This window comes from Lemur catta, chromosome 1 (assembly GCF_020740605.2).
Source record: "Lemur catta isolate mLemCat1 chromosome 1, mLemCat1.pri, whole genome shotgun sequence".
Taxonomy (NCBI): Eukaryota; Metazoa; Chordata; class Mammalia; order Primates; family Lemuridae; genus Lemur; species Lemur catta.
This window is the reverse complement of record NC_059128.1, coordinates 13,111,539-13,123,149: the sequence shown is the minus strand read 5'-3', so window position 1 is coordinate 13,123,149 and position 11,611 is coordinate 13,111,539. Positions and strand designations below refer to the sequence as shown.

Genomic DNA, 11,611 nt, shown 5'->3' with positions numbered 1-11,611 from the left:
GGTTTATCTTATTGGTTCAACCCCAGGACGCTTTCAAGGAAGTCAAAAAGATAATTGGGGACATTTTAGACTCAGGAAGGTAACAGAACTTTTACTGTTTTAACACTTTTTAAAAAATTAAATGTATGTTCTCTCCTTTTTTAAATGTATATTTTGATGACAGCTTTACAATATTTCTAGCACAACTGTGAGCAAATAGCAGGCACTTGATAAATTTGTCTAATTATAGTTTCTAATAATTATAGCTTTTTAATGTTTTTGCCTCTTATAGCTGTAGACTGTTCCAAATGGCATAAGTATATATACTTTTTAGTTTTTATTTTTGTAATAAAGATAGAGACTTCCCATTCATTAACATATTAGAGCTCTTGATGGTTCAGCATATCAAGAATTTTTAACATACAAATTTCAACAAAGAACAGAAAGTATTGTTAAGTAAAGGCTACACCTGAGCTGTAATGTATTTTGTTTATTAAACCAGTGCCCTTAAGAAAACCACAGTTACAAAAATGATATAAAAATGAACAAAATGTTGACAGAATAAAACAAGTTGAAGATTAAAGCTTTTTTCATCTCTTTAGACAATTTACTCACCTTAATAAATTTCCTAAAGTGGCTTTCTTCAAAGCTTTACTTCTTATTCCATAAATTATGTATGTAAGAATTCTCCCTTGGTTAATGAAACTTTTCATTTTAATTTCCCCTTTTGAAATGTGACCACAGCTTAAAGCAGGCAAGATCTCAAAGACGACATCTTTCTGTTGACCTAGAGAGAAAGTAGAGCACACTGGCTCCGTGTCCAGCTTTGGAGGTAGATACCCATAATAGGTCCTTTGACCTGTTATGTACAAGCCATGTGACCTTGACTTATTCCTTAACCTAGTCACTTGTCATCTCTAAAATGGGCATAATAATTGTGTAAGGATGAAGTGAAATAATGTAAAACAGTGCAAGGCCCACAGCATTCAGTACGCAGGAATGGTTATATGTGGACTAATATCTAATCATTTAGACGGGCTAGGCAATAGCACATACTGTGTATGATCACAGGCTTACTGAAAGTTGAATAGTGTCTTAAGAACTTTCACACCACGTTTCACACACAGTCGCTCATGTTGCTTCACAGCTTTTTCACAGGGAAAGCAGGCAGGTGATCAGGTGCCGGTTTTCACTAAAATGTAAATCAAAGCACAGGGACTTGTCCAGATAGTGCAGCTGACTGGGGGCTGAGCACCACGATGGAAACTGGGCCTTGTAGTTGTCACTTGTCTACACGATACTACACCCGTGGTGAAAATTGAGACTTTGGGCTTTTTGGTAAGTGTATGTGTAAATATTAATGCCTAAGCTATGTTAAAGAAAATAATACATATTAAATTAAACAAAACATTAGTCAGAATACAAGCTCCACTGGGGCAGGAACTGCAGCTTATTTTTCTTGGTATCTCCAGCCTTCTAGGTAGGCACTTAATATATGTTTAAGTGGATCAAATATCCAAATATTTTCTGAATTGTTTCTGTAGCTTTGCATAAGTATGAGGGCAGGAAATGCAGATCAGTCTTACGCAGTACTTTAGGTGGTCTGTATCTATATGTAAATATATTCTTTTATTTCTAGACTGTCATAGCTGCCTTGAGCCCAAGTGTTAAACTGAGGATGCCAAGCCTCTTTCAAATGATGGGAGTCAAAATATGCAATAGTTTGACCTTCTAGGTATGGTTAGGTATATTAGACAATTATGATTTTAAGGCAAAAATCTCATTTCATATGATAGGTTGGTGGTTTATCTGACATTTCTATTAAAATGGGTCTTTTGTATTTTTTAAATCTGTTTTTAGTACAAATCAAATAATTTTGGAAAGGAAAACTTCTATCCACCTGTTCCATTAAAAAAGTATTTTTAGTATTTAAAAATTATCTCCCAAAGAATAAAAAAATGTATATGTGGGTATGAAATTGATCACTAATATTTTTAGCCTTTCCTTCCAAGGGCAGAAAACTCTGTTTTCAAGTATTAATATTACAGCATTTCTGTTAACATTATTTGAGTGACTGCAGCATTCGTTTTTTTCTTTTTCTTTCCCAGCTTCTGAAAGAACATGCCTCATCCATGCCTGCAGCAGAGTCCTGGCCTGTAGTAGGTCAATTTTCAAGCATTGGCTCCTTGGGGGCTGATGAATCAAAATGGTTAAGTTCTGAGTTTAAAGAGAGCTTGCTGACACTAGGGAAGGAAAGCAAGACTCTAGGAAAAAGTGCTGTTCCTCTTCATTTGGTGAGTTCTCTTCCTTGCTGAGTTAATTTATTTTTATTTTCTAGTCCAGGAGAAGAATTGAGAATCAATCCTCCTTGTAATAGAGAAGTTTTATTCTATGATTTTTGGACGGAAAGAGCAGTACATTAGCAGCATCATTTGTAATCAAGTGGCCTTAATGTCTTCCAGGGCTGAGAGCTTGCTGGTTTGTCTGGAAGCTTCATTTCAGCCACAGACTAGCCTGTGATTGTTCTGTTCTTTCTCTCAGGTTGTCCAGCCAAGGAAGAAAATATTTGGCATAACATTGCCAGCAGAATTATAGGCATTTTAATTATTTAGAGACCTGTGAATTAATAATTAATTTTGCATTCAATTCAATGTTAATTTGACATTTCAGAGGAAGAACTGTTCAAATAGAAGTGTAATTTTTTCCATCAAATGTATCTGCTTCCTGTAGTTTAATTACTAGAAGTTTTTTCATTAAGACGGGAACTATTTAAAATTTAAAGCATATCTTCTATATTTTTAAACTAAGTATTTTTAATTAATACTTTCATTGTCTTAAAAGCTGATCATCATTCCTTTTCTTCAACATGGTACATTCCAAGTTTTATTATTTTTCTCTTTATTTTTTAGATCTATCCTTCTGTGGAAAATGTACGGACCAGCTTAGAAGGATATCCTGGTAATTGCTGGGGAGTCTGTCACAGTTGTGTTTTTTGTATATGTCCCATAAATGCCTGGGTAAAATTTTTACCAGTATTCATTAGAAATTTGAAGATGATCTTCTCTTAACTGAATAAGGATCATGAAAATAGGTAATATTGAGCTCTGTTCCAAACCACTCCGTTGGCAGTTTGGGGTATGTTATCTAATCTTCACAGTAACCCTCCACACGGTTGTTCTCATTTTTACCAACAAAATAACCAACAGGTTGGTTGTCCAGACAGGATGTCCAAATAAAATCAGTTTCCCCCTACCTACTCTCAGTGCCTTTTCAGAGCGTATTTAACATACCTTTCATTTCTCCACATCCTGCCTGTGTCTGAGATACTATGTGGTTCTTCCAAATCGGAATGCCTGATACAGGTATATTTAAGGTCTAGGATTTATATTTACTATTACCTTTAGTATAACTTAGTTGACACGTATATTCTTTCAAAGGCTTCCTCTGAAAATGCCTAATAATATTTTGTAGTCATCTGTCAACCTTATCTTCCATATCCCTTATAGCAGTACTGGGCACTAAACCTTTATTTGGAATTCACCCTAGATAGTACAATGAGCAGTTATTACCTAAAAACCCAAATTGTGTTTGCCTCTGGAAAAAGGACAGTCTGATTGGCATTTGCTGATGGCTGAAAATAGAATGTGTTGAATTAGGCTAATTTAGTCCATTTATTGCTTATCAAACTAGATAAAAATCTGCCAGAAAAATCTTGGTAGGGTTTGGAGTGTATTAGCTCAGTTTTTGCTTTTTAATGGCAAAGCTAAAATTATTTCAGTGAGACTCTGGGACATGGTGGTGGCTTTTCTTTTGTCTTCTTTCTGTACCTTTAATAGGCTAGGTCCATTCAAAGTGACTTTTAATGGGGAGCAACATGATATTTTTAATAAAGCTATTTTATAACTGGTTCTAAAGCTGAATATGTTTTTAGTTATTTGCAGTAGGAGACAGGACATGCCTTATTTGATGTGTCCGAGATATTTAAAGCCCTCTTTGAATATAGATTACTGTGGAGAAGCTACAACATGTTTTTGGAAAGTCACTGATGAATCTACAATGGAGTTTTTTTCCTTTCAAAGATGAGCAAAAATTGGCCTCTAATTGTGTTTCCTCTTGGAACTGTATTTATTCTCTTTGCGAGAATAAGGCCTTTAGAATTTTTAAAAACTGAACTGTTTACTGAACATTTTCATTTGTTTTCTGATCATTCCATTTTGTTTAGAAGAATCCATTCAGCTAGTACAAAGTCTTTTTAGAAATAGCAATGTGTAAAGGTGAAGAAGATGGGAGTCTCACCCTAGACTTTCTCCGCAAGTAATTACAGTCTTGAGCAAAATCAGAGTCTGTCCAACTGTGTCTTACCTGCGTGAGGATGGTCGGGTGGGCCAGGATTCTTTCTTTTCTAACACTTCAGATCTATGCTGTTACAGATGTTAAATTACCACCACCAAGTGATTAAATAATAGTTTTCTTTTCAGATAGTAAACATTTACTATTTAAATGCAAGTATAGACCGTTTCTTTCAAAGAAGTATTCCATAAGATAAAATAATGGAAGTACTTTTTTTTTGTCTCTTACCATCTCACTGTTTATTTTAGATTTTCTTCTTAATGAAGGAGCCTCAAATTATATTTCATAATTTTTGTTTTATTTTTCTTTCAAAAGCTGGGGGCTCTCTTCCCTATGGCATCCAGACAGCTGAAAAACAGAATTGGCTGCATTCCTATTTTCAGTAAGTAAGTGGTTTAGAATGCTGCTGTTGCTTCTTTAGAAATTAGAATGTTATTTATGTCAGTCTGTTTTTTTAAAAGGAACTTTATGTAATATAGCTATATTTTTTCATCTACATATGTTAGTGATAGAAATAATTTAAAACAAGATTTTGAATTTTTTTGGAATAGGTTTTTAATACCAAAGAGTAAAATTTATCTCTGTGAGGTTTCTATTTAAATATTGGCATACAAAGAAAAAGATAAATAAAAGATCACATTGGGTAGTTTAGAACTTACATAAGCAGCCTTTCAGTTCATTTTTCCAAAATATAAAATATCATCATTCTGTCTATACCATCATATGATGCTTGCTGAGGGCGGAGTCCACACCACTGTTTCCCCAGGATCCAGTACAGTATTTAGTGTGTTTAAGAGTTCAGTAAATGGTTGATGAGTGGCCAAGTGAAAGGAATGTCCTTCATCTTCCTCTAGCTACAGCAGTTGCACATGTTCTACGCCAATCCCAGTTCCATGCTTGCTTCAAACAGGTGTTTATTGTACTGGTTAGTCAAAAGTGAAGGCATGATTACATTGAACTATAGCTTTCAACTGTAATTTATTAATAGTTTGTCATCCTGGAGCCTTTCTGTAATGCTTTCTTCAGGTTTTTCCTTACAGAAGGATACTTTTTTATATTGTTCCTTTTAGTATTAGATTATTAAATTCACTTGAATGAAGACTGATGGACTTGCCTATACCTGATACTATTTTTAGACGATCAGTCCTTGAGAAACCACCCTTTTATATTCATAAGTGAGGATTGTTGCCCCATGATATAGATTCCCATGGAACCCTAGTCCTACAGTGTTGGAAACTTAGAAACCAAACTCAGATATGTGAATATCAGCATTTAACTAAAGTATTTCTGGCTTATGCCCCTGCTTTTCAACATTCATTTTTTTCATGTACTGTTTCTATTCTGCCTATTTTGTATATTGTATCATTCAACAAGCTTTCCCCAAGCCTATACTCGGAATGCACCATGGGAGCATGATTCCTGCCTTTAAGGAGCTAACAGTTCAGCTAGGAGACATGTGCGCACGTGCTGGTAAAAGTACAACAGAAATAACATGTATACATTTGCGTTCATGGCAAAAAAGATGAGAAGGCTACCTGCCAAAAGGTTTTAGTGCTTCTTGTGGGTAGTGGGAAATTTTCTACATATCTGCATTCTAAAATGAGCTGTTATCTATACAAAGTTTAATAAAATATCACAGATCACAGAATTGTGTACCCACTGTTGTTTTTTAGATTATAGGATTTTACTTTTCATGCAGCTTCCAAATATTATGATTATGACTAATTTGTATTTTATAATTAGTAACTTGTTTTTCCTGCCCCCATCACTAGCAAATGGTCAGCTGAGACTTCTGGCCGCAGCCGTGCCATGCCACATATTAAGACATATATGAGACCTTCTCCAGACTTCAGTAACATTGCTTGGTTCCTTGTCACAAGGTAAATAGTCCTTATATTCCTTATCAGAGGAATTTTTTAAATGTGTTTGTAACTCTCGCTCTGAATATTGAATGGGTTTCCAAAAAGTGATTTGTGAATTGTCATTAGTTTTTAGTGTGTTTGTGTTATGTGTGCCTTATTTTAAAAAGCCCCGTGACTAATCCCTTTGTAGAGTGTGTGATCATCACCTAATTTATTTATACGTCTAGATATTTATAAGGCTATATAAAGTTGGCATTTCTGTTATTTAATACCTCGACTTAATAAGGATTAAACAAATTGACATATAGGGTAAATATAGAAGAAAAGTTAAATGTTAAAGTTAATATTTTTAAACAGTTTCTCCTTAAATAATTGAAACTTGAGCAATCAAATCTTTTATGTGTTTTTTTAAACATCTTTAAAATATAATTCACACACCATAAAATTTACCTAAAGTCTACAATTTAATGATTTAGTATATTCACAGAATTATACAACCATCACCATAATCTAAATTTAGAATATTTTCATCACCCCATAAGAAACCACCTACCTGGTGGCATTTTTGTCTATTTTTATAGAAAGGTAAATTGCTGTGCCCTTTGAAAAACAGAGCTGTAACTAGAACTTTAGTTCCTGACTCCTAGTCTGAACTTAACCATTAGGCATCTCTTCATGATTCAGTAACATAATTAATGTCAATAGCAACTAATTAAAGTATCACAGAGTGGAATTATTTCTTTAAGAAAGGAACAGCACTCATGAACAAACTTTTAAACAAAAGAGCCACTTACATCCTTTTGGAGAGACAGATTTATTTTAAGGAATTGGCTCATGTGATGGTGGGGGCTGCCAAGTCCAAAATCCAAAGGGCAAGCCAGCAGCTTGGAGATTAAGGAAGACTTGATGTTGCAATCTTGAGTGTCTTTCTACTTTATTGGAAAAGTTGAATTTAAATGTCTGTTTGGGGGTTGTTTTCCCCCAAAGTGGAGTAAAAGGTAGATGTACTTCAGAGAAATTACATGAGTATTATCGATCGAGCATCAAGGGCATTAAGGGAGACTGAGATTAAAGTAACCCTATGAGTAATCCTTTTCTAAAGGCAAAGTTTTTGTATTTCAGTTCTATGACAGTGTGTGGTTGGCCCTGGGAACACAGAGCCGGGAGACACGAGCCCTGCCCTGCATGACACTGTACCTAGGTGTCCACCTGTGTAAGGACCATAGTGGAAGCACTCTTAGAAATGTATTCCCTAGTTGGGGTAGAGGCGGGTGGGTGAGCAATCAGTGAAGCTAAGTAGGCAAGTGGTGTTTCAAATAGGCCTAGAAGCATGCCTGAGAGTAAGCCAGGTGGATTAGAAGGGGAATCAGAGCAGAGGGTCTACTGAAGACAAAGGCCACAAAGGTGGGAAAGTACATGGGGTGTTGAGGGAAAATCTGAGTGATTCTGTGATGCTAAAGGAAAGTATAGGTCCAGATACCTTTAGAAAATCCATTCTAAAACTAGGGCACCATATATTCTTACAGTTAAGTCAAAAAGTGTTCACTGTTAGCACTTAATATTTGTTGTTTTGTACTGTATGAATATCTGCTTTAATATTGGCTGGCTGCTAAATTAAGTAAATTATAACTATTTGAAGTTAATTTAAGAATTTGAAATTTGTCATTATAGATTTGTAGCTTCTAATTTTATGCTGGAATAACTAAAACCTCTATCTACTTGCCAGAACATTTAAAGATTATTTTAATAGTAACAACTCACGTTCATTCAACAGTTTCAATATGCCAGATGTCGTTCTGAGTACTTCATATATTTAATTTTCATAGCAGCTCAATGAAGACTCAGAAGCATGGAGTATTTCAATAAGCTGCCCCTTATCCCACAGTAGTAAGTGGTGGATCTCAGCTAGGAGCCCAAGGAGTTGGGCTTCATGGCCAGCACTCCTCAATTCTACCATGTAGTGTTCCTCTTAATGAAGATACAATTTTACTGTGTCTATTTTCTGTGAAGACTGGTTAAGTAAAAAAAAAAAAAACAAAAAAAAAACCGCATCACATTTTACTTTGATTGTCGTATAAAAGGAAAAAATCCATCGAGCGTTCCCATATCACTGAAGAATTTCAAAGAGCTATAACTTAAATAACCACTTAGAGCCCACTCTCTCAGCGCTTGCATAACAAGGAAACGTATAGATCCCAAATATAAGTGACATCTGCTAATAAGAGGCTCCCTTGGTTCTGTGGGATTTTTGTTTGTTCTTGGGTTTTTGTGACCTTATCTCAAAGTCAGAACATTCCCAAACCAAGCTCATCTTACATGGGTGGAGAGTCTTTCCCAGCATCCTTCTTTGCCCTTGTGGCATCTGCATAGTCAGCAGGCTTAATGCCTCGGTGTCCTCTTTCACTATTCCATCCTCGGAGGTCCTCTGCTGTGGATGCTGGGCACTCAGGGTAGAACAGTAAGAAGATTTAAACAGTACCTTTAAGATGCTCACAGTCTCCGTGAGAAGCCAGACACAGAAATAATTACAGTAGTAAAAGATTAATTCTATGCTTGAGGTGGGCACATGGATGCTTTGGAAATAGCTATCAAAGCCTATTCATCCTTGAGATGTCTCAAACTTTTCTTTTCAAATCCCTGCAATTACCAGTTCAGAAACTTACCACCTGGACTTCTGAAATGGTTTTCTGTCTGCCATCCCATCACGTGGGTGTTCCTCTTCCCAGGCCACCCATCCTAGCTTCTCAAGCCCATTCATCATCTGAAACAAGTTTTCCTCATTGTCCCATGTTCAGAATCCCCCACACCCTATAGGATAAAGTCCAGATTCCTCTGTTTGTCATTCAGACCCTAGCCACATCATTTTCACCATTCGTACCCAGTAATCCCCAGTGTGCACTTCAAGAATCAGCCAGGCCAACCTCTTTTGCCCCTGAAATCATCCTGCCAGGAGCCCGCATATTTCCTTCTCCTGATCCCTCCAAGCCTCAGTTTCCTTATATATGGAAATAGGGTGTGAAGTTACACTAAGTTTTGTTGAGGGATTTCCGTTCAGTTATATAGAGCACTTACCACCAGGCAGTGGTAGAGGCTCAACAAATGACACTTCTTTTCCCTGCTTAAGGAACCTGAATTCTGAATATTAATTATAATTGTTAGGTAACGGTACTTAAATATTTCATTGTAAGCACAGGAAACATCTACTGTAGTAAGTATAAGATAATGATGCTTCACAGTAGCAGCTCAACCTGTAGATTGACACAGTGACCACAAGAACTGTAGTGACCTCAGACTCTGTCAGCAGGCCCTCACACCATCCCCTGGTTCTCCTCAGCCTCCATAACTTCGGGGATCTCTGTCAAATATTAGGGCTTCATCAGAGAAATGCAAATCAAAACTACAGTGAGATATCACCCTAGTTAAAATGACTTTTATCAAAAAGACAGGCAACAGTGAATGTGAGGATGTGGAGAAAGGGGAAATTAATGCAACCATTGTGGAGAACAGTATGGAGGTTCCTCAAAAAATTAAATAAAGAACAAGCATATGACCCAGCAAAACCTCTGCTGGGTATATAGCCAAAAGACAAATATTGCATGTTCTCACTCATGTGGGAGCTAAATCTGAAAAACAATAAATCTCATAGAGACAGTAGGATGATGGTTAGCAGACACTGGAAAGGGTATTGGGGAGAGGAGGGGATAGAGATGATTAGTGAGTGCAAAAATATAGTTAGAATGAACAGTATTTGATAGCACAACAAAAGTGACTCTAATAACAAATTAGGGTATACTTTAAAATAACTAAGAGTGGAATTGGAATGTTCCTAACACAAATGATAAATACCTGTGGTGGTGGATACCCCAATTACCCTGATTTTATTAATACATATTGTATGCCTGTATCAAACATCACATGTACCCTATAAAGATATACAACTATTATGTACCCATAATAATTACAAATAACTTTTTTTTTTTTTAATGTTAGGCCCTTGCCAACACACAGGGGGGAGGGAAAGTGTCATTTCTGCTCTGCGGGAGTAAGAAGAAAGGGGCGGGGAGAGAATTGGCCTTCATTAAGCAGCTACCATGCAGCAGACTATTCTAGTACTTTGCCTGTGTCGTCTCGCTCAGTCATCACAAGAGCTTATGAGGTGGCCTTGTCTTCTTCTCCCTTTGATGAGGAAAAAGGCTGCAGAGTTGAGGCAGTTATATCCATAACTCAGCAAATATGTATGCCCACCGTGGGGCTGTGCCAGGCACAGGAATAGAGTAATAAAGATGAGGTTTGTGCTCTCGTGGAATTTACATTAATTGTAGTTGTAATGCTTTTCTGACTATTATGGATTTTCACCCAGTTAAGGCCTTGACTTTGTGTTTTGATTCTCAGCTTAAACATCACTTCCTTAGCTCAGTGGCTTCCATAATGCCCTGAATTCCTACATTGCCAGTGTTCCTTCCTCTTCATTGTGGTTGCTTTTGTAATTATCTGGTTTCCTGTCTAGACTCTGAGGCCAAGTCCACGCCTGACTTGTTCAGCACACCCCAGTGCCTGGCCAGGTGCCTGGCACGTGGAGGTACTCAGTACTGATTTGTTAGCAAGCAGGGCTAAAGAAGGCCAGGATTGAAGTGGTAACAGCGAAGGCACTGCCTAGACTGTGTGTGTAACTGAACATGAGAGAGGCCTCAAAGATGATTCTTGAGGTTGGGCTGTGGCTATTAGGGAGATAGGCGTCGGTCATTGACATCAATACAGAAGTAAGGGATTGGAACTGGTTTACCACAGTGGGAAGATGGTAAATTTGAACGCAGATTGATATATTGTGGCAGGGACTTCAGATGGAATTGTTTGTTGGAGGTGTACGCAGAAATTTGGTATACTTATAGTATATTTTGGAGTTCTCCTTAGTACTTATTATTGATACCATATAAGCCTCTGTGCCTTTTCTAGGGGAAGAGTATAGCAAGCCAATGCTTGGGCATTGAAGGCACATACAGGAAATACATATCAGGTGGGTTTTTCATGCTTACCAAATGTTCCACTGAAACAAATGAATTGGATCCAAGCTGTCCCTCCTGGGTTGAAGATCAACTGGTGACCATGCTCCATGAAATAATCATCCTTCTACCTAAGAAAAATGTTATATATGTTCTATTTGGGGGATTAGATTTAACCATTGATTCAACATAACATTTATAACATAACATTTATTCAGCATATTATGTGAAATACTTTTCCAGGTGCTGGGAATATGATAATAAAAGATAATCTTTGACTTTATGTTCTAGTGATGGGAGTTATACACACACACAAAAACAAGTTTATATATGTCAAATGATGATAAGTACTATAGAAAAAAAATTATAATTTAGGTGTGCAATCCTTTTTTTGAAATGCTTGGGACCAGATGTAGTTCG

The 11,611-nt window shown here is 36.7% G+C and overlaps 1 protein-coding gene across 4 annotated transcripts in view; it reads left to right on the top strand.

The window, feature by feature from the left end:
- The window catches only part of TDP1 (tyrosyl-DNA phosphodiesterase 1), a 77,575-nt gene that overhangs the window by 26,805 nt on the left and 39,159 nt on the right, over positions 1–11,611 (top strand). For all 4 annotated transcript variants that reach the window (XM_045562128.1, XM_045562122.1, XM_045562140.1 and 1 more), the window contains 5 exons: positions 1–79; positions 2,088–2,273; positions 2,889–2,937; positions 4,645–4,711; positions 6,102–6,209. In XM_045562128.1, the coding sequence (XP_045418084.1) occupies positions 1–79; positions 2,088–2,273; positions 2,889–2,937; positions 4,645–4,711; positions 6,102–6,209 (489 nt within the window). The remainder of the gene's footprint in view (positions 80–2,087; positions 2,274–2,888; positions 2,938–4,644; positions 4,712–6,101; positions 6,210–11,611) is intronic.